We start from the raw sequence: 24,455 nt of genomic DNA on the forward strand, positions 1-24,455 counted from the left end.
GCTGGGATAGGCGCCAGCACGCCCGCGACCCCCGTGGGGACAAGCAGTATAGAAAATTGATGGATAGATGGCTGTTTAAGAGACAACCAAACGCTTATTTTGAAAATTTAAAGCAGCTCGATACGCTTCCGCTCACCGAGCTGGTTGCTGAAGTCCCGGTGAGCGACTCTCGTTGGCCACACGCCGCGCTCTCGCACGCAAGTTGCCTCTGCATTCCGTTTGACCGAAGGCTTTAATTGGCCGACTGTATCCCCCGTCATCTTTTCGCCATCGTAAAGGTCTTTCTGATTGGCCAGGGGTGAACCAATGGCGCTATCACTACTGCCATTGGTTGGAAAACTAGGTTAGTGGTCCGACAGGCATGACGGTGAAGAGAAACTAGGTCATCGATTGAAAATCGTTTATGTCACAGTTCTTGGACTTTCTACAACACGTTACCTAGTGGCCTTCAATGGATAATAACATCCTAGCGGACCAAGTGTAAGTATTACATGAAAAACAGCATGCGTACTCTCTCCGTTGTACATCGGAGACTTTTCTGCTTCTCCGGGGTTCATCCATGATGTATGTCGTCGTTGTTTTCCCAGCGTTGGGAAGGAGGGACATTAGCTCGCTGGCCAATTCTTGACAGCGTTCCGCGGCTAATAGTAAAATACTATTACTGGTCTACTGGACTAAATTTTAAGAGTAGCGAAATCAATGGGAAATTACCCCTATTGATGACAAATGGAATCTTTGAAGAAAGCTCCGCAATTTAAACCCCCGCCTGTCCAATGCTAACGACCAGGTGACCAACAATGCTACCTACTAAAGCTAAGACGCTAGCTGTGTAAACAGGCCGTAGTGAGCAACTACTACTTCGACAGTAGTAGTTGCTCACTACGGCAACTACGACAGCACGTTTTCTTCGACAGCACCTTCTCTTTTCCGTAAACTTCAAAATCCTTCATGTACTATTTCTGTAATGCAGGCGAGGTGTTTAGCAGCCCACCCTTATCCCCGAAATGCCTCGATACAACAGGCTCGTATTTAGTAATGAATCGTGTTAGACTTGGTTTGCACCGGCTGTGAAAAAAAATTACGACACCCAGGGGCGCTTCTCTCTGCAGATGTTTACATTTGATGTTGATCAATTATGTGTTTAAGATGTAACCACACTGTATGGTCTTCTGGCGTTTTAGTGTTAATTTGGTATTCGTGTATTTGAAGCATTTATAAGCATATATGATGAGCATTTTGTCCGTTTTGACTCATACGCATTACCTGGTAATTAATAATCACAGTCCGTGTCATGCATTATTTATTACGACATTTAGCCAGTTCTTGGAGAAGTCAGCATTCAGTTTTGTTTTATAGTTATTTTTTTTAGTTATTTTTTTAAAACTTATAGTTTTAAGAAAATAGAGCTCTGATGTGAGCCTCATTCAGTGTCAGTTGAATGGTCATAAAATCTCAACTGCAAACAGCTTTGTGCTGCTTGTAGCGCACAAGCTAGACTTTACTAATCACATTATTGTACTGTTGTCACGTGAACTGCCACAGATATTTTTTGTGTGATCAGAACACACAGTTTAATTTGGGTCACATTCAAGTTTGTGGTCAAGTTTAAGATGTTTGAGAATAATTGTCATTTTTTGTACATGTTAAGCCCTTTGAGAGTTTCTTGTGATTTAGGGCTATACAAATAAACTTGACTTGATCACAATACATAGCAAAAATATGGTCCAGAATTGTCTTGTTGACGTTCTAATTTGTTTTTTAAAATTATAGATTATATATTGGTGTTGTTTGAACCACCCTTGTCAGAAGTATGTATTAAGGGTGGAACTGGATTAGAACATTTCAGGAAATGTGCACTGCCAGGTAAAACACACTTAAAAAAAATTACCGACATCTGAACAAAATTTTACAAGATTGTTATAACAACAACAACAAAATTGTCGTACGGAAATAGTTGGCTGTGGTGTAAAAGCGAGGCTCACAATGTTAATAGCAGTTTTTATGTTATTACATGATTGTTGTTTAGTTAAACAACTTTTATGGACTATAATAAAAATGGACAATGCTCAGTGCAGTGAGGTTGTCCACACCTATGAATTTCTGGTTGTACAATCAGCAGATCATTAAGTGTGCCAAATAAAGACAACAACATTATTTCAATATGAATATAAATCTCATCGCCCAAACTTGGGAGTAGTCAAAACTTTAACGTTAAATCTTCTATTGCTTCTATTGCTTCTCATTTATTGCGGATAAGTGAAGGTTTGTAGTGAAATGCAGAGCATGCTTCATAACATGGCCTTTACCATCAGCACAATGACTTGCTTTTTACTTGGTCACATGTGTAATAGATTGATCTAAGAATTACTAATATTTCATTTATTCCCTTAATTGTCTATTGATTGTATTTTAAAGTGGGTAGGATATGTTCAGCAAATGATTTGCATTGTACCAAGAAATAAAACTAATAGCGAATGCACTGCATTTGTAACAAATGGACTTGCGCCTTTTGTGTGCCGCTAGTTCAAAATTCTGTTAATGTTGGCGTGCAGTTGCCGACACTGAGACGTATAATACGTAAACTGACAGCCATGAACCAATCAGAGAACATTACGTGACCCATAAAATATGTACGCTGGAGTGGTAAACCAATCACAGCACATTTCGTAATACATAGAGTACGTACTTGGCTGCAACACGACTGATAAATAGTGTGCGAAACAAACAGCACCAGTTTGCCTCAGGACCATCGACGCAGAGACATCCTCACAAAGCACAATTCTAATAATGCCAGACATTTTAAAATATGCTGTGCACGCTATAATCAAGGGTAGACATTTCTTCTTTATAAAAAAAATTAGTAGCTTACCACCTTTTTTTTATCTCACATTGGAGTTGTAATAAAATTATCTGTATTTAATACAAAAATATGCATACATCTCAAAATGTATTGTTGTACAAACAACTGAAGAAATAGTATTGTGACTGATTATTTCTAGATGTAGTTGAATTCCTGAACATATTTTGTTTTAGTGTTTGAAGGCTAACATTCCTCAATTCGTGATTTCTCAGGGAAGCCCTGAAATTGGTAAAACAGTGAGATTGACAGCCCCCTGAAACTTTGAAATGAAATCACTTCATGACATTGAATGGTCTCTGACAATAATGGGTCGATGGTATAATTATCTGATGAAGTTGTTAAGCTTGTGTAATTGCTCTTATCCTGTACTTTCAGGGCTCTAGACCATTGACTAATTTGTATTCGGATGCACACCAAACAAGTGGACCAGTTTTGCGGCATAACCATTAGGATTTTCAAAGACAATTGTTAAGGTGCTTCTTCATATATCTTTCTTCCTGTATTACTGGTATCATTTGAGGTTATTCACGCTCCCAAGCATGCTGAAAGCATATTAATAACGCCCTTGTTCCTAGTGTTTGTTAGCTGCCTTTTCGTCACTGTTTGAGTAATGTCCATTTTCTCTCATTCTACTACAACTACTCTCAGAGATGCTAAATACACTAGTGTGGATGATAGGGAATTGTGACAGTAATCGTCAGAGATTTGGAAACTCCTAAACTGTGCTAAAGGATGCAAAGCACGAGTCACTCAGGTTGCAATAAACGAGCAGCATTTCTGACCACATCACATTTGACACTGAGGTTTTACAGGATTAATCTTATTTGAAGAAGGGAGGGGGGGAGAGTTTGTATTTTTTAACTATGTTCACTGGTAAATGATTAACAATCTGTAATTCCAATTCCACAAGACAGGTAACTTATGAAAAGGCTTGTTGCTTAAAATGCTACTGCAATGCAATGTAATGATGGCTATGACCGTCTTGACTGGTCGGGCTGGGATTTGATATAACGATATAACAAATTTGTATTCTTTTTTTGTATAATCAGCAGTCATTGTGGAAAACTGTGTTTTCTTGCCCAAAAGCAAAGCTAAACTGATTACAAAAATGGAGTAATGTAGTTTTGACAACCTTTATTGTGCAGACCCTCAAACGCCAAAATCACAACTCAGGGCTCTATTGTGAAAAGAAATCACTACAAAAAATATTTTATTACATTACATGGTCTCCGCTTTCACCACCTAAACAATCAAAGGAATTGATGACAGTAGGACGTGGCTGTAGGTCAGTGTGAGAAGGAGCCACATGAAACCGGTCTGCTGGCCAGCCGAGTTGCCCAGCCCTGCAATAGAGGGTTCAACGATATGCCATTTATGCTATGTATTATCTATCTAGTAGTAAGAAGGCATTTTTTGCACGGATTGCAGTTTCCACTGATTCTTGGTTGATTCCACTAATGCTTGGTTGATCTTTGGAAGATGACAAAATGTTACAGCTAAATTACACAGTTTTTCCAACTGCATTATGGTTCAAATGTTTTAGGCTAATAATAGGCAACGTAAAACTAAGCCAAAAAGGAACATAAAGAAAAACTGGCCAAAATGTGGATAAACACACACAGGACTTTTAATTGTATGATGGAACTTTGATTATATTGAACTTAAAATTCAAAGTCTGTTGATCCAGCACTGTTATTTTGAAATTAGAGGGGTTCTTTTTGTAGTTTTGATTTCTCTCACTGATCATTTCATCTCTTTCCAGAGCTACACGGGCTTCACCTTTTACCTAAGGATCAGAGCACATTACCTTTGTACCAGAGACCACACGAAATTAAAGACGACTGCACTGCTCTGTACTGAATACGACTCAGCTAGTCAAGGAGGCCTCTTCCTGGTTCTTATCAAGGTAACTCAAGAGGCTCTCTGCCAAAACATTGAGGTTACTCTCGTTTTAGAAAAACTTCATGTTCAAGCATCAATTATTGTCATTTTGTAAAAGTCTTCTCTTATGATTTAATTCTAGTGTTTTGTTCTTAATTGTGTTTGTATTGTATATTATATGTGTAAGGCTGGGCAATTATGGAAGAAATAATTACAATTACAGTTATTTCAAATGATTATGGTATTAATTTATTTTAAATCTTTGTATCTGTTCAACTACCAATAATACTATCTTATATAATATCTTGCATTTTCATTCTGCCTCATTCACATTTTATTTCATCTAGAGATGGGTACCGTTCACCTGAGAACCAGCTTTGGTCCGAATCTTACTAGTACTTCTTAGTACTTAGGGAAAAAATACTGCTACTCAATGGGCTCAATTTTGGGTACTTTTTTTCTGCTGCTGATGGTGATATATAAATGTGTGCATGTGTGCTTGCGTGCGTGCGTATTTTTACAACAATAAAGGCTTTGGAAAATCGATTCTTTTTCCCTCAATAACATTTGACTGCAAACAAAATCTAAACGATATGAGCCAGAGTAAAGGGAGGCTGGAGTAAGTCCCTGACTTGCTCGCCTTGCCTGAACAAAGTAATGACTTGAAATTTTGCTGAGTGGCCGGACTTGCTTGAGTTTCTTTATTTTGTTTTGTCCGCAGTAACTTGTGAGTTGCATGAAACTTGAAGGCTTTGATATGTGACTTGCACATAAACGATTTACTTCCAACTCTGGTGTGTAAATACTAGGTTTACTGTACCTTTTGCTATCTAATGGAAGAGCAATAAATTTTTCTGCCTGCCACTGTATGCCACTTGCATGGAGAGTCGAACAAAGATATATTTCTGAATCATAAAAAAATATTGAAATAGTACATGAACAATAATGTTTTTGTGAAAATACTGCGTTTGTTAATTCTTTCCCTTTTTAGCGGCTATATAATAACTGATCTTCCTGAGCGTGCAAATGTACCAAACGGAACCAAAATTGACCACAAAACTGAGATACGAACCGAGCCATGGACTCATGAACCATTCCAACACTAATGTAGAAGATTCTTACAGTCAGATGTTGTTGTTTTTTTGTTTATGTTTGCAGTTGCAGGATCAAGAGTGGATGGAAGGAGATGATTTTAACACAGAGGCTGTGATGAACATCTGTGGTGAGTGTGGTTTAATAACCTGACATACATAAATCTCATGCACAATGAATAAAAAATAAAAAAAACTTCATAAACAGGTCAAAAGAAAAACGAATAAATGAAACATGTTGTATTCACAAATAAATAACAACAAACTAAATTTACTGTGAAGATGCTCTTTGTTTTAGTATTTATCAGTTATTCCATTCCAGGCTTGGGCCGGTTTGATGGTTTACCATGGTTTTATAAAGTCAAGGTTGCGTAAAGGTTGATTCATTGATTAGTAGAGATTGAAATAGGTTAGGCAGTTTAATAAAAAGAAAAGAAAAAGAAAGAGCAATTGTTCTCTTTTCCGACAGATGACCTGATGGCAGACCAAAGGATGGACATCTCCTCGACAATGACTGACTTCATGTCTCCCAGTTCTACCGACCTCATCTCGAGCTCTATCAGCACTCCTGGCATGGACTACACTCGTAAAAGAAAGGGCAGTACCACAGAATATCAGTAAGTAAAGAAGGGAAAATACAAAAGTATGCTTATAGGTACAGTGTGTATACGGCTTTGATTTGTCATTGTTCAATAATAAAAAAAACCCAGCAATTTCAGTAATATGAAAATAATATTTTCTATCACATCAACAAATATTTTTTCAAAGATCGAAACATAGGTCTAGTCATCTAATTATATTGTATGGGTCACACCTCAGGCCGCAGCCATCTTTCTGCTACAGAGTCCAAAAGAGGACAAATCGCAGCCTCAAGATTTTTTTTGCCTCTTCTTACGAACCACAATTGACATCCAAACCCGTGAGCAACTCTGTCAGAGCATGCCAGGTGACGTTCGTCAAGTCATGTTTATTTGTATAGCTCTAAATCACAAGCAGTCTCAAAGGGCTTCACATAGACAATCAATTGACAATTATTCTCAAAGCATCCCCTGATCTTGGGCTCCCAAAAGGGCAAGGAAAAACTCAAAAAAAAAACTACCAGGGGAAAAATGAGAAACCTTGAGAAGGGACCACAGATGGAAGGATCCCCCTTTCAGGATCACCAGGCTGCAATGGATGCATAGAGGGCACATAAAATACATAATATGGAAAGCAAAAAGTGGATGTCCAGGCCAAAGCGAAGAGCTGTCGGAGGTGCCTTCGATTGTCCTGGCAGTGTCCTCTAGGAGGGTAATCCGCTGCAGTTCTCTCATGCTGAATTGGTCCACGAGAATCTAGATAGCCGCCGTCAGCTTGGGTGTCACCTAACCACCTCCCCAGCCGGGGAGGGGTGGGGGGAGTGAGGTCGGGGAGAGGGAGCAAAAACAAACTCCAGCCGAATTGGCTACTACAGGCTAATTAAAGGCCATATCATAGAAATACGTCTTTAAAAATACGTTTGTGCGCGTCTCTCCCCTTTGGCCGGCCACTTCATGCGTTTGTGTCGGCGTGAATTGGCATATTGACACGTTCATACCTGCTTTCAAACTATGCGCGTTGTTGTATCATCGTTTTCACACAATGACAAACTTTGAGATTGTTTTTCTTTCATTGATTTTTGTGAGCAAAATATTGGTATTTTGCAATAACATTTGCCAATGTGTGACAATATTTTTTTCTTTGCCGAGCAGTTTTGCGAATCACTGACTTCATTGTAGGAGCAACTTTCTAACTTTGTGGAGTGACTGTGTCCTCTGTGTGTTCTAATAGGCGGCCTCTTTGGCTCAGGGTCGACTGAAACTAATTGACAATCAATTGCGGGTTTTTAGAAGTGAACGAAAAGAACGGCAGCTCAGCATTTGATTCTCATTTGCTCGTCCATGTGTAATGAGGTGCAAAGTCCACATTTTGAAAAGCAGATCAAGATTGCTTACTTTGTGCCATACTGTGATGAAAATTGAAAGTCTATTGACATTAATACACGACAACTGACCAATCAATGTGTTTTTTTACAGAATCGATGGCTTCTCATTTGAGTAAGTTCAACAATCACAAAACATCAAATATGATATTAGCTGTTGTAGATTTTTTATTTACTGGTATACTTACTGTACTGAAAATGATTGTTCCAAGCTTTCCCGCACTGTTGCATTTCTTTGAATGTTCTTGAAACCAGTATTGTCTCTTTTCCCTCATTAGTGACATGGACCCAGACAAAGATAAACTGGGAAGGTAAGGTGTCACTATTACGTATTTTTTAACAGAAAAAATAATGTACGCTTAAAATACATCAGAATTTTTGTCTTGTGATGTTGCAGTATGAGTCAAGGAATTATTTGCTTAACCTACAGACTCGCGTAGTATTTCCTCTTAAAGGGGACATGAAACCGATGATGGTTCATTAACTCATCCAGTTTATGTATTTTTTTGATCAGGAAAAAGAAAAAAGTTAACATGTTCTATTTTATCCATTCATTTGGGAAGAATAATGAAAAAGCTAATGCCTTTAGAAATGCCTACTTTTAATGAGGAATGTGGCCACCCATGCCTCCCCTGCATGTCTTGGTTGATGATGTCACGGAATGAAGAGATCACAATTTCCCGATTGGAAATCATTGTAGATATCGTTTAAAATCTTAAAATAAAGAGGCTCAACCAGCCTCAAACTGCATTGACTAAGCATAGTAAGCAAGCCATAAAATAAGAGTAAGATGCTTTCGCTTCCTTCTCTAACATTCCTGCTCTTAATTCAGCAAGAGATAGGCTAATCCTTGTGATAGTTGAAGAAGTCATAAGTAGAGATGTCAATGTAAATTTTGGTGCCAATTGATAGCTGTCTTGCATGAGACTGAAAGTTGATTAAAAAAAACCAGTTTCAGTAGATTGTGTTAGATCTTAAAGTCACCAGAGATCACCCCTTGAAAAATATTCATCTGATCTTTTTTTTTTAAATTGTAAATATTTTTCTCTTTTCAGTGACCAACCAGGCCGAATAAAGAATGCCAGGTATATAACTTTTTTTATTTTTCCCCATACAGTTGTGCTTTCTTTTTCCACCCACAAAAAAATTTCCTTTCCTGTTCATGTGTTTGTGAAGAAAGTCATTAATCAGAAGCTGAAATTTAGATCAGGTGATTATGGTCGTGTTGAAGTCACAGACCGGTCAGATTTATTTTTCCAGCAATTGATTAGTTAGTGTGCACAATTAAAATAATTGCAAACATCAATGGGATTTGGTTCCCTGAAAAAAGTTCTAAGTCGCAACGGAGTACAAGTCGCACTTTTGGGGCAAATTTATTTGTCAAAATTCAACACTAAGAACAGACATGAATCAGCAACAACAGGCTAAACGATATGGTATGCTAACGTGACATATACACAAACGAGGAGCTGAGAACGGGCTTGACGTAACATTCAGAGTTATTCAAATAAGTATTACATAAATAACACGTTTATCAAACCATCTGTGTCACTCCAATTCATTAAATCCATCGATCGTGCTTTATGTAAACAATGCTACGTATATGCGCCTCGCCGCTGACATCGGACTCGTAAGTTGCATTTCTAATTATTCCACAGACCCATATAACGAGATATAAAGTATATTTCAAATAACTATTATATAACAACAATATTATCAAACCATCTGTGTCACTCCTAATCATTAAATCCATCGATCAAATTCCTCGTCCTTTATGTCAACAACGCTGCGCGCGCGCCGCACAGATCTAGTATATAACTATATTGTAGCGTTAACAAAGTACAAGGAAAGACGTGGGTATGGTAAACGGCTCTTTATTTAACAAAACAAGAGTTCAACGAGCCAACAACTACGGAACTGTAACGATAAAAACATACAAGTTGCTACACGAAATAAAATATATCAAATAACTATAGCATAAATACGTTTTTCAAACCTTGTGTCACTCCAAATCATGAAATCCTTCAAATGTGGGGCCCTTCGCCATCTCCGTCATCCCGTGATCGAATCCTTTGTCCTTTATGTAAACAACTGCCGCGCGGCACGGGTGACGTCACTTGCAGTTCAAATGACAGTAATCCCTTGCTACATCGCGGTTTGTTTATCGCGGTTTCACTACATCGCGGCTTTTCGAATTTTGAAAATTTGTGAAAAAAAATTACATATAAGTCGCTCCTGAGTATAAGACTCCCCCCTACCCAAACTATGAAAAAAAACGTGACTTATAGTCCAAAAATTATGGTATCTATGTGATATAATCCATTATAGATTCATCAGTAGTTGCTCTCATTCAAGTGATGGACAAAATGGATTTTGTGAGAAATGTCTCCAATTTATGTAGATGAATTTCAGGCATTGCACAGAATGTGTTAATGTTTATATTTCCTCTATGCTTCTTCACAGAGAGGCTCACAGCCAGATTGAGAAGCGTCGAAGGGACAAGATGAACAGCTTCATTGATGAACTGGCGTCACTGGTGCCCACATGTAATGCCATGTCTCGTAAACTGGACAAGCTCACAGTTCTTCGCATGGCTGTTCAGCACATGAAGACACTCAGAGGTTAGAATGGACTCCATCAGTTACAACTGTACAAATGAACAGCTGCTATAATAGATAAAACACAGCTATATATATATATATATATATATATATATATATATCACCAAAAATGTGTACGATGGTAATCAGGTGTGTTTTGTAGTCCGGGAATTACGTTTTATCTAAAAATAGCCGGAGCTCTGAAGTACAAACCATAGCGGCAATTGATTTTTTTAATGTATTAATATTTCAATTGGCTCTTAAGATTTGTTATGTTGAAGTGCTTTGATAATCTTTTTCCTCTCCCTGCTAATTGCTGCACTTGTGTTAGTTAAATTGCAGCAAAGTACCAAAAAATAGAATTACCGTAATTTTTGGACTATAAATCGCGTATTTTGTCATAGTTTGGGTGGGCGACTTATACTCAGGAGCGACTTATATGTGATTTTTATTTTCAAATTTCAAAAATCCGCGATGTAGTGAAGCCGCGATAAACGAACCGCGATGTAGCAAGGGATTACTGTCATTTGAACTGCAAGTGACGTCAACCGTGCCGGGCTCACGGGATGACGAAGACGACGAAGGGCCCCTCGTACTACTGGCATCATTAGCGGCTTTGTTTGTAAGTGACACGGAGGATGAAGAGTTTGAAGGATTTAATGATTTGGAGTGACACAGAAGGTTTGAAAAACTATTATGGCTTTTACGCATGCCCGGTCCTTCTCGACGGGAGCTCTCTTTCACCTCCATGGATGGAAGTCGGGGGCCGGCACTCTGACGGGTGGCTGTCTGGGGACGCTGGATGGGGCTCGGACATGGCTTTTACGCACGCCCGCTCCTATTCTATGGAGCTCTCTTCCACCTCCGTGGCTGGAAGTTAAGTAGTTGTTGGCTTGTTGAACTCTTGTTTTGTTAAATAAATAGCCGTTTACCAAACCCACGTCTTTCCTAGTACTTTGTTAACGCTACGATATAGTTATATACTAGATCTCTGCAGTGCACGTGCAGCGTTGTTGACATAAAGAACGAGGAATTTGATCGATGGATTTAATGATTTTGAGTGACACAGATGGTTTGATAATATTGTTGTAATCTGATAGTTATTTGAAATATACTTTATATATCATTATATGAGTCTGTGGAATAATTAGAAATGCAACTTACAATGGGTCCGACGTCAGCATATGCGGCGCATACGTGGCATTGTTTACATAAAGCACGATCGATGGATTTAATGAATTGGAGTGACACAGATGGTTTGATAAACATGTTATTTATGTAATACTTACTTGAATAACTCTGAATGTTACATCAGGCCTGTTCTCAGCTCCTCGTTTGTGTATATGTAACGTTAGCATACCGTATCGGTTAGCCTGTTGTTGCTGGTTCATGTCTGTTTTGGTGTTAGATTTTGACAAATAAATTTGCCCCAAAAGTGCGACTCTTACTCCGGTGCGACTTATATACGTTTTTTTTTTCCACTTTATTGTGCATTTTATGGCTGGTGCGACTTATACTCCGGAGCGACTTATAGTCCAAAAATTACGGTATTTGGCCAGATCTGGAAAGGATATTCAATAGAAATGTTTTTATAACAGTCTTGGTTTTTAGTGGCTGTATTTACTCTTTCATGCAGGAGCAGCAAATCCATACACAGAGGCCAACTACAAGCCTTCCTTCCTTTCAGATGATGAGCTGAAACATTTGATACTAAGGGTGAGTGCCACATAGTCATGAAACCTATTTGTGTGTGTATGTGTGTGTAGGAATAGGGGTTGGGCTGGCATACAGAATTCTTCATATAAGTGATGCGGGGCATGGGGCAGTTGCCGGTTTTATTGTTTACCAGTGTTTTAAAATGTCAAGGTTTCAGTTACCTCTCAGACTGTCACTATGAATGCACTTTATTTTTTTGAGGGGACTTCTAAGCAAGACAATATGATAAACAAGCCGTCTCTTTGAATTCAATGATGAGAGACCAGCTCCCCCCTTTTTTTTTTCCTGCTGAGTAGGGATGTGAGCACTTGCATAGGAAGCAGGGTGGAAGACAAGAAAGCAACTACGCTAACTCCAGCAGACTTACATGGATGCCTTTTTGCTATGTTAACGGGGAAAAAAACATGGTTGCTACAGGTATAGTTAGCACCAAGGACAACAAGGATGCGTTCAGACTGCAGGAATATCAGATTTTTTTAGGGCTCACTGTCCATAATGTGTTTAGCAAGTATCCAAATTGCATTTGAGCCCTTTACCTGTCAGAGCCAATTATTGACCCGGCGAAGGGTATTAAAAGCAGTTGATGACAGAAACGTGAGCACTGTCAAGAAACACCCAAACATCCGTGACTTCACTGTCAACCTCCACAGGGCAGTGGCAAAAGTGAACGGGCACACTCGTCTGTATTTATGAAGGCTTCCATGATGGTTGCAGCCGAATGAATTCTGAAGTCTTCAAAACAATTTCTTCTGGCAATTTCCAGAAACAATGCATCCAAACAAATCAGGAGAAGTTCATCATGCAACAAACAATACAATGACCCAAAACACAACAAAAAACTTCTCCATAGGGAAGAAATGTCTGGCCAAGTCTATAGGCCATGCATTTGACCTCCTGAAGGGAGAAATTCTCAGAAACAAACAAGAGCCGAAAGAGGCTGCAATCAGTAGCCCTCATTAGGGTGTAATTTGTTGTTTAATGCTATAGAAAATAATCATCCTTAAGCCAAGGTAAATGTTTTCTTGAGGGCGGGGGAAAGTTGTTGGTGTACTTGTTTATTTGGCATGATGTAATGAACTGTTTCCAAAATGTAAATATTTGTTTTAATGTATTATCTTTTGTATCTGGCAGGCTGCTGATGGTTTCCTATTTGTGGTTGGATGTGATCGGGGAAAGATTCTTTTTGTTTCAGAATCAGTTTACAAGATTCTTAACTACAGCCAGGTATGGATCGTGTGTGTGTGTGTGTGTGTGTGTGTGTGTGTGTGTGTGTGTGTGTGTGTGTGTGTGTGTGTGTGTGTGTGTGTGTGTGTGTGTGTGTGTGTGTGTGTGTGTGTGTGTGTGTGTGTGTGTGTGTGTGTGTGTGTGTGTGTGTGTGTGTGTGTGTGTGTGTGTGTGTGTGTGTGTGTGTGTGTGTGTGTGTGTGTGTGTGTGTGTGTGTGTGTGTGTGTGTGTGTGTGTGTGTGTGTGTGTGTGTGTGTGTGTGTGTGTGTGTGTGTGTGTGTGTGTGTGCGCGTGTGTGTGCGCGTGTGCGCGCGCGCGCGCGTGCTTAATGAGTGACTAAGTTTCTGTGTTGCTTTCTTTTTTCAGAATGACCTCATAGGTCAGAGTCTCTTTGACTACTTACATCCCAAGGACATCGCCAAGGTCAAAGAACAGCTGTCTTCTTCCGATACAGCCCCTCGTGAAAGGCTCATTGATGCTAAAAGTAAGCCAAGCTCTAGATGTTCACTACATTGTACACGGCTCTGAATTTCTTTCCCTTTCCAAGACTTTCTATTTAACAACTTTTCAGAATTAACATGATTTCCAAATTCTGGACCGCAAAATCTTTTTAAATTTTTTTCGTAGTCCTTGTACATAAGTGCCAGTGTTGGGTTCGCTTAATGTCCCTTTAATTGTCTCCTCGACTTAATGTCTGGATGCTTTTAGACAATAAGTGGAAATAATAAGGTAGGCTACATTTAAGTTGGCTTGTTTGAAATCAGTCAAAGTGATGCTTCATTGCACAAGGGCCCGAGGAAACCTGCCGTTTCATTAATATCCACTTAATACAGGGGGGGGGGGCTAGTGAGCTTCTTTTATTTATTGCATCACTCATGGCTTTAGACTTTTAAAAAAGGCGTGTGGATAAAGTCAGGCGGTCGTTTGCTTTTTCTGATGTTTTCAAAGGCACGGTTGGTGTAGTGCTAGGCATATTGTTCATACTTTGATTGGTGAACATGTTAAACAATTGGGGGTTCACATGATAGTGGACTTTAAAGTTCTCGACTGCCACGGCTTCGTCTTCATACTAGTGTAAACAATCATGATAGAGTTATTCTATTAAGTTACAATAAGACATGCACCAGAAGAGACAGGAGACCAAAAACACAACCAGAACCCGATTTTCTATTTACGCAAAAGGGAAAGTGAAGCTTGCAGCACTCCAAGGTCTTTCAAAGTTCCACTTCCCTTGTGCTGCCTTTTATTGAATTTTACCTGGTAGGTCTCACAATACCCTACTATGTATGTACCGTAATTTTTGGACTATAAGTCGCGGTTTTTGTCATAGTTTGGGGGGGGGGGGGGCAACTTATACTCAGGAGCAACTTATATGTGATTTTTTTTCACAAATTTTCAAAATTCAAAAATCCGCGATGTAGTGAAACCGCGATGAACGAACCGCGATGTAGCAAGGGATTACTGTCATTTGAACTGCAAGGGACGTCACCCGTGCCGCGCGGCGGTTGTTTACATAAAGAGCAAAGGATTCGATCACAGGATGACAAAAATGACGAAGGGCCCCACGTACTGCTGGCATCATTAGCGGCTTTGTTTATAAGTGACACGGAGGACGAAGAGTTTGAAGGATTTAATGATTTGGAGTGACACAGAAAGTTTGAAAAACTATTATGGCTTTTACGCACGCCCGATCCTTCTCGACGGGAGCTCTCTTCCACTTCCGTGGATGGAAGTCGGGGGCCGGCGCTTTTACGCACGCCTGCTCCTATTCTATGGAGCTCTCTTCCACCTCCGTGGCTGGAGGTTCAGTAGCTGTTGGCTCGTTGAACTCTTGTTTTGTTAAATAAAGAGCCGTTTACCAGACCCATCTCTTTCCTGGTACTTTGTTAACGCTACAATGTAGTTATATACTAGATCTCTGCAGCGCACACGTGGGGTTGTTGACATAAAGAACGAAGAATTTGATCAATGGATTTCATGATTTGGAGCAACACAGATGGTTTGATAATATTGCTGTAATATGATAGTTATTTGAAATATACTTTATATATTGTTATATGGGTCTGTGGAATAATTAGAAATGCAACTTACAACGGGTCCGACGTCAGCATATGCGGCGCATACGCGGCATTGTTTACATAAAGCACGATCGATGGATTTAATGAATTGGAGTGACACAGATGGTTTGATAAACGTGTTATTTATGTATTACTTACTTGAACAACTCTGAATGTTACGTCAGGCCCGTTCTCAGCTCCTCGTTTGTGTATATGTCACGTTAGCATACCATATCGTTAAGCCTTGTTGCTGGTTCATGTCTGTTTTTGGTGTTGGATTTTGACAAATAAATTTGCCCCAAAAGTGCGACTTATACTCCGGTGCGACTTCAATATGTTTTGTTTTTTTTCACTTTATTGTGCATTTTATGGCTGGTCCGACTTATACTCCAGAGCGACTTATAGTCCAAAAATTACGGTATATGGAAATGTTTGTGTGTGCTTGTCCTGATTGTGTGTGTGTGTGGAGGAGTGCGTGAGCGAGTGTGTGTGGCAAGAATGCTGTCTTGCTTTAGTGTTTTTCAAATCATTGTTTAGCATTTTAATTTTTGAGGTAGTATAATGTTGTGTGTGTGTGTGTGTGTGTGTGTGTGTGTGTGTGTGTGTGTGTGTGTGTGTGTGTGTGTGTGTGTGTGTGCGCGCGTGCGCGTGCGTGTGCGTGTGTGTGTGTAAATTTGCAGCTGGTCTTCCAGTCAAGACAGACATCACACCTGGACCATCCAGACTTTGTTCTGGTGCCAGACGGTCATTTTTCTGTAGGATGAAGTGCAACAGGCCATCTGTCAAAGTAGAGGACAAGGACTTTCCCTCAACCTGCTCAAAGAAAAAAGGTAGAGTTTTGCAACAATTCTATATACATGAGCATCCTGCTTTGGATTGAATTACTTTTATTTCTTGGCATTTTTTTGCTTTCTCATCATAATTTTGATATACTTTGTACACCAATGTATGTTCTTTTTGCCCCTCTTTAAAAGGCCACATCCTTGTTATAACCAGGACTCACACTTCACTGAGCACTTAGTATTTACACAACAAAGGAAGTTGGCCTCCTTAAATGCCCATCTAATCAAAATATACCAATACAAAAGAAATTTAGTGCAAAATGTACATAGAAATCCTGATCTTGATCGCTCATGATTTGATTTTTATACCATTGCAGATCATATACTAGACAATGCAGTATTTATTTAGTAACTGTTAATGATTAGTTTTTAACAATATACTTTAACAATTCATTTTAACAGTATAGTATTGTATTACAGTATACTGTATTGTGATAGGATAACAATGAGTGGTGTGGTAATTTTGAATTTTGTTATTTCATTTTAAAAGTACCGTAATTTTCGGACTATAAGTCGCTTGGAGTATAAGTCGCACCAGCCATAAAATGCACAATAAAGTGAAAAAAAAAAAACAAATAGGAGTAGCACCGGAGTATAAGTCGCACTTTTGGGGCAAATTTATTTGTCAAAATCCAACACCAAGAACAGACATGAACCAGCAACAGCAGGCTATACGATACGGTATGCTAACAAGACGTATACACAAACAAGGAGCTGAGAACGGGCCTGACGTAACATTTAGAGTTATTCAGATACGTTTTACATAAATAACACATTTATCAAACCATCTGTGTCACTCCAATTCATTCAATCCATCGATCGTCCTTTATGTAAACAATGCCGCACGCGCGCCGCACAGATCTAGTATAAAAAACTATATTGTAGCGTTAACAAAGTACCAGGAAAGACGTGGGTTTGGTAAACGGCTCCTTATTTAACAAAACAAGAGTTCAACGAGCCAACAACTACTGAACTGTAACGATAAAAACATATACAAGTTGCTACACGAAATAAAATATATCAAATAACTATTACATAAATACGTTTTTCAAACTTTGTGTCACTCCAAATCATTAAACCCTTCAAACATGGGGCCCTTCGTCATTTTCGTCATCCCGTGATCGAATCCTTTGTCCTTTATGTAAACAATCGCCGCGCAGCGCCGGTGACGTCAGTTCCAGTTCAAATGACAGTAATCCCTTGCTACATCGCGGTTCGTTTATCGCGGTTTCACTACATCGCGGATTTTTGAATTTTGAAAATTTTTGAAAAATATTACATGTAAGTTGCTCCTGAGTATAAGTTGTTCCCCCCCAAACTATGAAAAAAACTGCGTCTTATAGTCCGAAAATTACGGTATACTACTGTTTCCGGTCAGGGAACCAGATGCAGCAATAGCCAAGTGTCTCCCCTGTGCCGGTCCCAAGCCCAGGAAAATGCAGAGGGTTGCGTCAGGAAGGGCATCCGGCGTAAAAACTGTGCCAAAAAAACCTCCCATGCGAATCATCTGAAAAACGGTTCACTGTGGTGACCCCTGAAGGGAAAAGCCGAAAGGAGCCACCACAACTGTATTTTTTGCACCAGTACATGACAGCAGGATAACTGTGTTACTGTATTTTTACGGTACAGGCCAGTTTTCGGAGGTCGGCAATTGACCATATTTTTCCTGTCCGTCCTTTGCCCACAACTTGGGCTCTCTTCCATCATCGTCAATCCGCCCTTATTCATAATATAATCGTCTCTCTACCCTTATAGTTTTAAAACCTCTTCCGATATTGCTTCTGTCACTGGTCCGCCCCTCCGTCCTTCCGAGAAGAGATTCAAAGTTTACTTTCACCAATGGATCAGCGGCATCATGATCACAGTGTGCATGATGTCCCACATATCTGCTACAGCTAAATTTGAAAGTAAACAATCAGCTGTAGCATCCATTGACAAATAGAGAGACTGAGTGGATGGTTCAGTTCTCCTGTTCCATTTAGAGCTGCTTCAATTCTAAGCGCTGACTCAGAATGACACACACCCGCATCTTACTAAATCAGACCGAATGCTCCTATGCTAAAGCATAATCCATAAAATGTGAAATATATGACTGGACATAATTGATCATTTATTTTGGTGTATAAATTCCTTACATATATTCTTACATTTCCCTGTTGTATTCTCATCACAGCTGATCGCAAGAGCTTCTGCACGATCCATAGCACTGGGTACCTAAAAAGTTGGCCGCCTACGAAGATGGGTCTTGATGAAGACAATGAGCCAGATAACGAAGGCTGCAACTTGAGCTGCCTGGTAGCCATTGGTCGACTACATCCGCATATTATCCCCCAGCCCAGCTTGGCAGACATCAGAGTGAAGCCCACTGAGTATGTTTCCCGGCATGCCATAGATGGCAAATTCGTCTTCGTTGACCAGAGGTGAGCAACGCAAATCATCAGATCAAACATTAGCAGTTCTAATAGTTTATTTCTCATCACTTTCCCAACGACCGCTGCAGATGCTGGTAACTGGGAATGATGGGATTGTCATTTTTGCCATGTAAAATTTACGGTACGATACTGGTACCAGTACTTGGTGCAGCGCTACCACTTCTAAAACTAAATTTCCATACTGAGCAATTATTATTGACAAAGAGAATGACAACATCTGTTGTGTTTGGGATTGTGCTGTCAAATATAAGCCAACATTTTTTTCAAACTATTAAATTAATTCAATGAAAGCAAATACTTTTGGCGTACCTGTGTATAAACTATGGAATAAAAGTCCTACTTATCACTCGAAAAATGTGGTATTTAACATTTGACATTTTCTGGACTTCATATCTTGCTAAATCCTTCCTCGCGGAAGGATTTAACTTGACATGAAAAAAAGTGTGGTAATGCGGTAAAAAGATCAACAATTATTAATTTTAATGGGTGAAATTCGAAATACTCAATATTGAATATTTTTTAAAAAGCAAGAACATAATCTGTGGTACTATTTTATTAAATTTGTACAGTCCTGTTCAGCTGGCCTGACAGTCACGGCCACCAGGAGACTGTTAATGTGGAACCCTGCTCACTGCCATTAAGATTTCGCATTACTTATTACCCACTATTTTCTGCAAAAGTCCTGTTTTTGTGATGATACATTTTAAATTTAGCTCTGGGGCATCCATAACTCGGAGAAAGAGAGAGATAGACCGGGTTGTTCAGTAATTGGAGGGTCTGCTGTTTGATTCGCGCTCTATCTGACTTATGTGTCGTCATGTCCCCGGGCAAGACACTGCAGCCACCTTGCCTCCAGTGTCACTCACACTGGTGTATGGAGGTGGTCAGGGTGGGCCTTAAGTGACAGCCACACTTCCATCACCCTGCCCCAGGAACTGTGGCTACAGATTGTATTTTTATTTGATCACCACCAGTGTGAATGTATGAGTGCACAAATACTATGAAGGGTCTTTGACAAGTCTAAATCATTTTTGTGTTTTTGTTGTTAGAGCAACAGCCATCCTAGCCTACCTACCCCAGGAGCTGCTGGGAACGTCCTTCTATGAGTATTTCCACCAGGATGACATCAGCCATCTGGCAGAGTGCCACAGACAAGGTATTTGGAAAGGCCTTGGTCTGATGAACTAAAATTAACATTGAACGTTTTAAAACAATTAACACTAGACGACAGTTGCAATGAAGTGTGGTGGAAAAGCAAATCACATGCCTAGTCTACTTTTGACTGTACTTATTGTTGCCATCTTGATTCCTTTGAGTCTAGGACTTAGTCTGCTCATCTCTTAGTTTGTTTTGTGGTTTGTAATGTGTGGTTTGTAAAGACGGAGCTGAGAGTCGCATCAAATTGTTGTTAGGGGAATTTCAGTGACATTGTGATGCCTTTAAGATGCTGAGGATGCCCAGTGAAAAACAGCTGAGGTAAATATCACAACTAGGTGATTTTTAAAAGATGCTCATGGAGGGAGTACGTCATCATCTTCCGCCTGTCTACCGACCTGTGCAACATCTTTAAGTGCCTGGTACTGCTTGTGTGCACTTTTTAAGAGCAGAAGAGAAGAAGCAGAGAAGCACACAATATTGACAATCCACTGCTTGTTGAAAAGCATGACAAACATTTTGGAACTTATTTAACTGTAAACCTGCCATGTGGGAGCATGTCCAATTTGGCCAAGAATGTCGCGCCTTATTGTATCAAAGTAAAAATGTTGATATCATGTTGATATCGAACATATTGTGAAAGAAAATTTGTCATTAACAAATCTATTGGGCTGTAGTACCGTAATTTTCGGACTATAAGTCGCAGTTTTTGTCATAGTTTGGGTGGGGGGGGGCGACTTGTACTCAGGAGCGACTTATATGTGATTTTTTTCAAAATTCAGAAATCCGCGAAAAACGAACCGTGATGTAGCAAGGGATTACTGTCATTTGAACTGCAAGTGACGTCACCCGTGCCGCGCGGGGGTTGTTTACATAAGAGACAAAGGATTTGATTACGGGATGACGAAGATGACTAAGGGCCCCACGTACTACCGGCATCATTAACGGCTTTGTTTGTAATTGACATGGAGGACAAAGAGTTTGAAGGATTTAATGATTTGGAGTGACACAGAAGGTTTGAAAAACTATTATGGCTTTTACGGACGCCCGGTCCTTCTCGACGGGAGCTCTCTTTCACTTTCGTGGATGAAAGTTGGGGGCCGGCGCTCGGCCGGGTGGCTGTCCGGGGATGGTGGATGGGGCTCAGACATGGCTTTTACGCACACCCGGTCTTATTTATGGAGCGCTCTTCCACCTCCGTGGCTGGATGTTCAGTAGTTGTTGGCTCGTTGAACTCTTGTTTTGTTAAATAAAGAGCCGTTTACCAAACCCACGTCTTTCTTGGTATTTTGTTAACGCTACAACATAGTTATGTACTAGATCGCTGCAGCCCACGCGCGCCATTGTTGACACGAAGAACGAGGAATTTGATCGATGGATTTATGATTTGGAGTGACACAGATCGTTTGATAATGTTGTTGTAATATGATAGTTATTTAAAATATACTATATATATGGGTCTGTGGTATAATTAGAAATGCAATTTGCAACGGGTTTGACGTCAGCATATATGGCACATAGGCAGCATTGTTTACATAAAGCACGATCAGTAGATTTAATGAACACATGGTTTGATGGTTTCATATTGTTACTATATGATAGTTATTTAAAATATACTTTATATATCGTTATATGGGTCTGTGAAATAATTAGAAATGCAAATCATGACGAATCAGAGGGCGAGCGTACTCTGCATTGTTTACCTAATAGACGATCGATGGATTTAATGATATGGAGTGACACAGATGGTTTGATAATGTTGTTGTAATATGTTATTCGAAATATACTTTATATATCGTGATATGGATCTGTGGTATAATCAAAAATGCAAACAAATAAACAAATAGTCCGACGTCAGCATATGCTGCGTATACGCGTACTGCAGCATTGTTTACATAAAGCACATCGATGGATTTAATGAATTGGAGTGACACAGATGTCTGTTTTCGGTGTTGGATTTCGACAAATACATTCGCCCTAAAAGTGCAACTTATACTCCGTAGCGACTTATATATGTTTTTTTTTTTTCACTTTATTGTGCATTTTATGGCTGGTGCGATTTATACTCCGGAGCGACTAAAAGTCCGAAAATTACGGTAATTTATTGGAGCACCGTAGACTAAAATAACAGAGCGAGAGAGCTGAAGTCCCATAAATCGATTAATTTATTTATTCTGTTGATTCTTGTAGTGCTGCAGATGAGAGAGAAGATTAACACGAACTGTTACAAATTCAAGATCAAAGATGGCTCATTCATCACACTGAGAAGCCGATGGTTCAGCTTTATGAACCCCTGGACCAAGGAGGTGGAATACATTGTCTCCACTAACACTGTTGTGTCGTAAGTGGCAGAGGACAAATACAGAATGTCAGAAAGTCTTGTTTTGAAACCGATCATTTTCACATGATTGTCTCTCACTAGGTGTCCCATGATAGAAGGATCAGAATACACTCAATCTGCTGCATCCCCACAGAGTATGGATAGTGTTCTCCCTTCAGAGGGTAAGCTTAAAATGCTGTATGGCACAATATAAACTGTAAGCGTTGCCACTGTCGAGCACCTCTGACCTGTGTTAAAACCTTGCTCTTCTGGGTTGCTGCTGACCAGTAGGTGGAGGAAGACGGGCATTGCAGACGGTGCCTGGCATTCCCGGTGGCACAAGAGCAGGAGCTGGAAAAATTGGAAGAATGATTGCAGAGGAAGTGATGGAGATCCAAAGGTAAGAGCATGATCCTGTTGTGACATCATCACTATATTAATCAAGGGGATGTTTCTTAACAGAAAACAGGACTGTAGTAGTTGCACATCACAAATACTGTAGCGAGTTTCTGCACAAGCCTTCTCTACCTAGCCCAAAGTTAAATGTGCCAATGTGAAAGAGACGTAAATTAGGACAAATTAGAACAAAACTTTATTGTAAAATATACCAGCTGCGTTTCCCTATGAGTGGTAGGCAGATGGCATATGTGGTGTCTGGGAAGCTTTATTTTCGGTTTTCTTATTTCTTTTATTATTTTATTCTTGTCAACAAATAATTCATTGCTTTGATTGCAGGATCAGAGGCTCCTCCCCATCCAGTTGTGGTTCGAGCCCGTTGAATATCACCAGTACCCCTCCGCCGGACACCTGCTCTCCTGGGGGAAAGAAGGTACCAAACACAAGCGCGCGCACACATGCACGCAATACCTACTGAAAAATAAAATCTTGAAAACCACACATTAAAAAAAAAAGCTGATAAACATAATCATACCCTTTACACCCATAATGGGCCAATCATGTGAACTAAAAGGGAGTCATTAATGCAGAGTTTATGTATGAGATTATGTATGCTCCTTTAATCAGCTATTAGTCTCCATGCCAAGGCAAAAAAAGCATGTCTTGTAAATGTATACCAGGTATTGTTTCATCTTCTAAATCAAGGAAAATAAACCACTGTTTATTAGCTGCGAGGATAAGCGGTTCGAAAGATGAATGAACAAAAAATTTATTATTTGTTGATGGCTAATTTATTTTAAAATTGTCCAAATTCCTGGAATTTCAGCTTTTTAGCAATAATAGTATCCGATTTCTGTAGTCCTTTATGGAAGCAGACTTATTATATTTGTGTTGAATCAAAAAACGTACTCACGGAAAGAAAAATGTCATCACATCATATTTCAGCTGTTGTGTTCGTACAGTCACTGATACTTGTCTTGGTAATAGATTCACAATGGAGGGACTCCTGAACTGGCCAGCACCGGCATTCTTCCTGGGCCTGATTCTGTCGGCTACCCCTACTCCAACCAGTCCATTATGAGTGAGTCTGATAGTCACAGATTTCAGTCAAGCGTGATGGATATATTCCAACCCACTCCATTTCTGTATAGGTTTAAACACATTAAAAGCAAATAGAAATCATTGCATAGTGGCGGTACACTGTAAGATCTTCTTTCTGTTCATACTTGGGATAATCGTCCTCTGAATCCTTCATTTCAGGCGACAACTCCCACCTGAGTATAGACATCATGGATGAGCCTGGCTCGAGCAGCCCCAGCAACGACGAGGCGGCCATGGCTGTCATCATGTCCCTTCTAGAGGCAGATGCTGGCCTAGGCGGCCCCGTGGACTTCAGCGACCTGCCTTGGCCTTTGTGAAGACGTTGAAGGGCATCTCGCAGAGAGAGAAAGAGAGAGAAAAGAAAGAGTACACCCCCATTCAGCACCAGAGTCACCGGTAGAGAGAGTTCAGTCAAGAGGAAAATAGCTTTCCTGTTCCATTTTATTTTCTGTTTCATCCACTGTACCTGCCAACCTCTCTGCAAAAGTGTCATTCGTGGCATTCAGAATGAAACAGAAATGAAGAATTAAATGTAAGAAGAGGATTCTCGGAGCCTCAAGATGAAGCCAAATGAAGGCATTTCCATGATATATGTACAGACGAGCACTTTTACAGTGATGGTTACTTCTACAGTTGAACGTTGTATAAATAGAGCGGTTAATTTAGGTCTGCTGACAGTCAGTTTTCTTTCTAACACTGGCGCTGGGCTTCTCTGTCAGCTGCTGAGCCCCAACCAACATCAAACCTTGAAACATTCAGCAAATCCAGTATCACAGGTGGTGTTAGTCTCCGATTGTGCAATGTGGTGTTGGTGCCTGTT

The 24,455-nt window shown here is 39.9% G+C and overlaps 1 protein-coding gene across 4 annotated transcripts; it reads left to right on the forward strand.

Annotated features, from left to right (window-relative positions):
- The first annotated feature begins 267 nt into the window (after nt 1-267).
- bmal1a (basic helix-loop-helix ARNT like 1a) lies at nt 268-24,041 on the forward strand. 4 transcript variants are annotated; one of them, XM_085915500.1, is made up of 21 exons: nt 271-480; nt 3,236-3,333; nt 4,623-4,766; nt 5,900-5,963; nt 6,302-6,449; nt 7,887-7,907; nt 8,071-8,103; nt 8,848-8,877; nt 10,256-10,413; nt 12,029-12,108; nt 13,240-13,332; nt 13,699-13,816; nt 16,070-16,219; nt 18,405-18,651; nt 19,713-19,819; nt 22,009-22,159; nt 22,241-22,320; nt 22,427-22,538; nt 22,874-22,967; nt 23,522-23,615; nt 23,795-24,041. In XM_085915500.1, the coding sequence occupies exons 4-21, from the start codon at nt 5,918-5,920 to the stop codon at nt 23,950-23,952; spliced, it is 1,920 nt and encodes a 639-aa protein (XP_085771626.1). In that variant the 5' UTR covers nt 271-480; nt 3,236-3,333; nt 4,623-4,766; nt 5,900-5,917; the 3' UTR covers nt 23,953-24,041. The 4 variants fall into 4 exon arrangements, with proteins under 4 accessions (XP_085771628.1, XP_085771627.1, XP_085771626.1 ...); XM_085915501.1 differs by lacking the exon at nt 3,236-3,333 and having other exon boundaries at nt 270-480; nt 22,430-22,538; XM_085915499.1 differs by lacking the exon at nt 3,236-3,333.
- Nucleotides 24,042-24,455: the final 414 nt, after the last annotated feature.

The sequence above is a fragment of the Syngnathus leptorhynchus genome, chromosome 6 (assembly GCF_054491065.1).
Source record: "Syngnathus leptorhynchus isolate UIUO chromosome 6, UIUO_Slep, whole genome shotgun sequence".
Classification (NCBI taxonomy): Eukaryota; Metazoa; Chordata; class Actinopteri; order Syngnathiformes; family Syngnathidae; genus Syngnathus; species Syngnathus leptorhynchus.

Coding starts and splice junctions, on each gene's coding strand:
- bmal1a (XM_085915500.1), top strand. CDS start 5,918: ATGGAAGGAGATGATTTTAACACAGAGGCTGTGATGAACATCTGTG. Junction 10,414..12,028: donor GCACATGAAGACACTCAGAG/GTTAGAATGGAC, acceptor TCTTTCATGCAG/GAGCAGCAAATCCATACACA. Junction 12,109..13,239: donor TGAAACATTTGATACTAAGG/GTGAGTGCCACA, acceptor TGTATCTGGCAG/GCTGCTGATGGTTTCCTATT.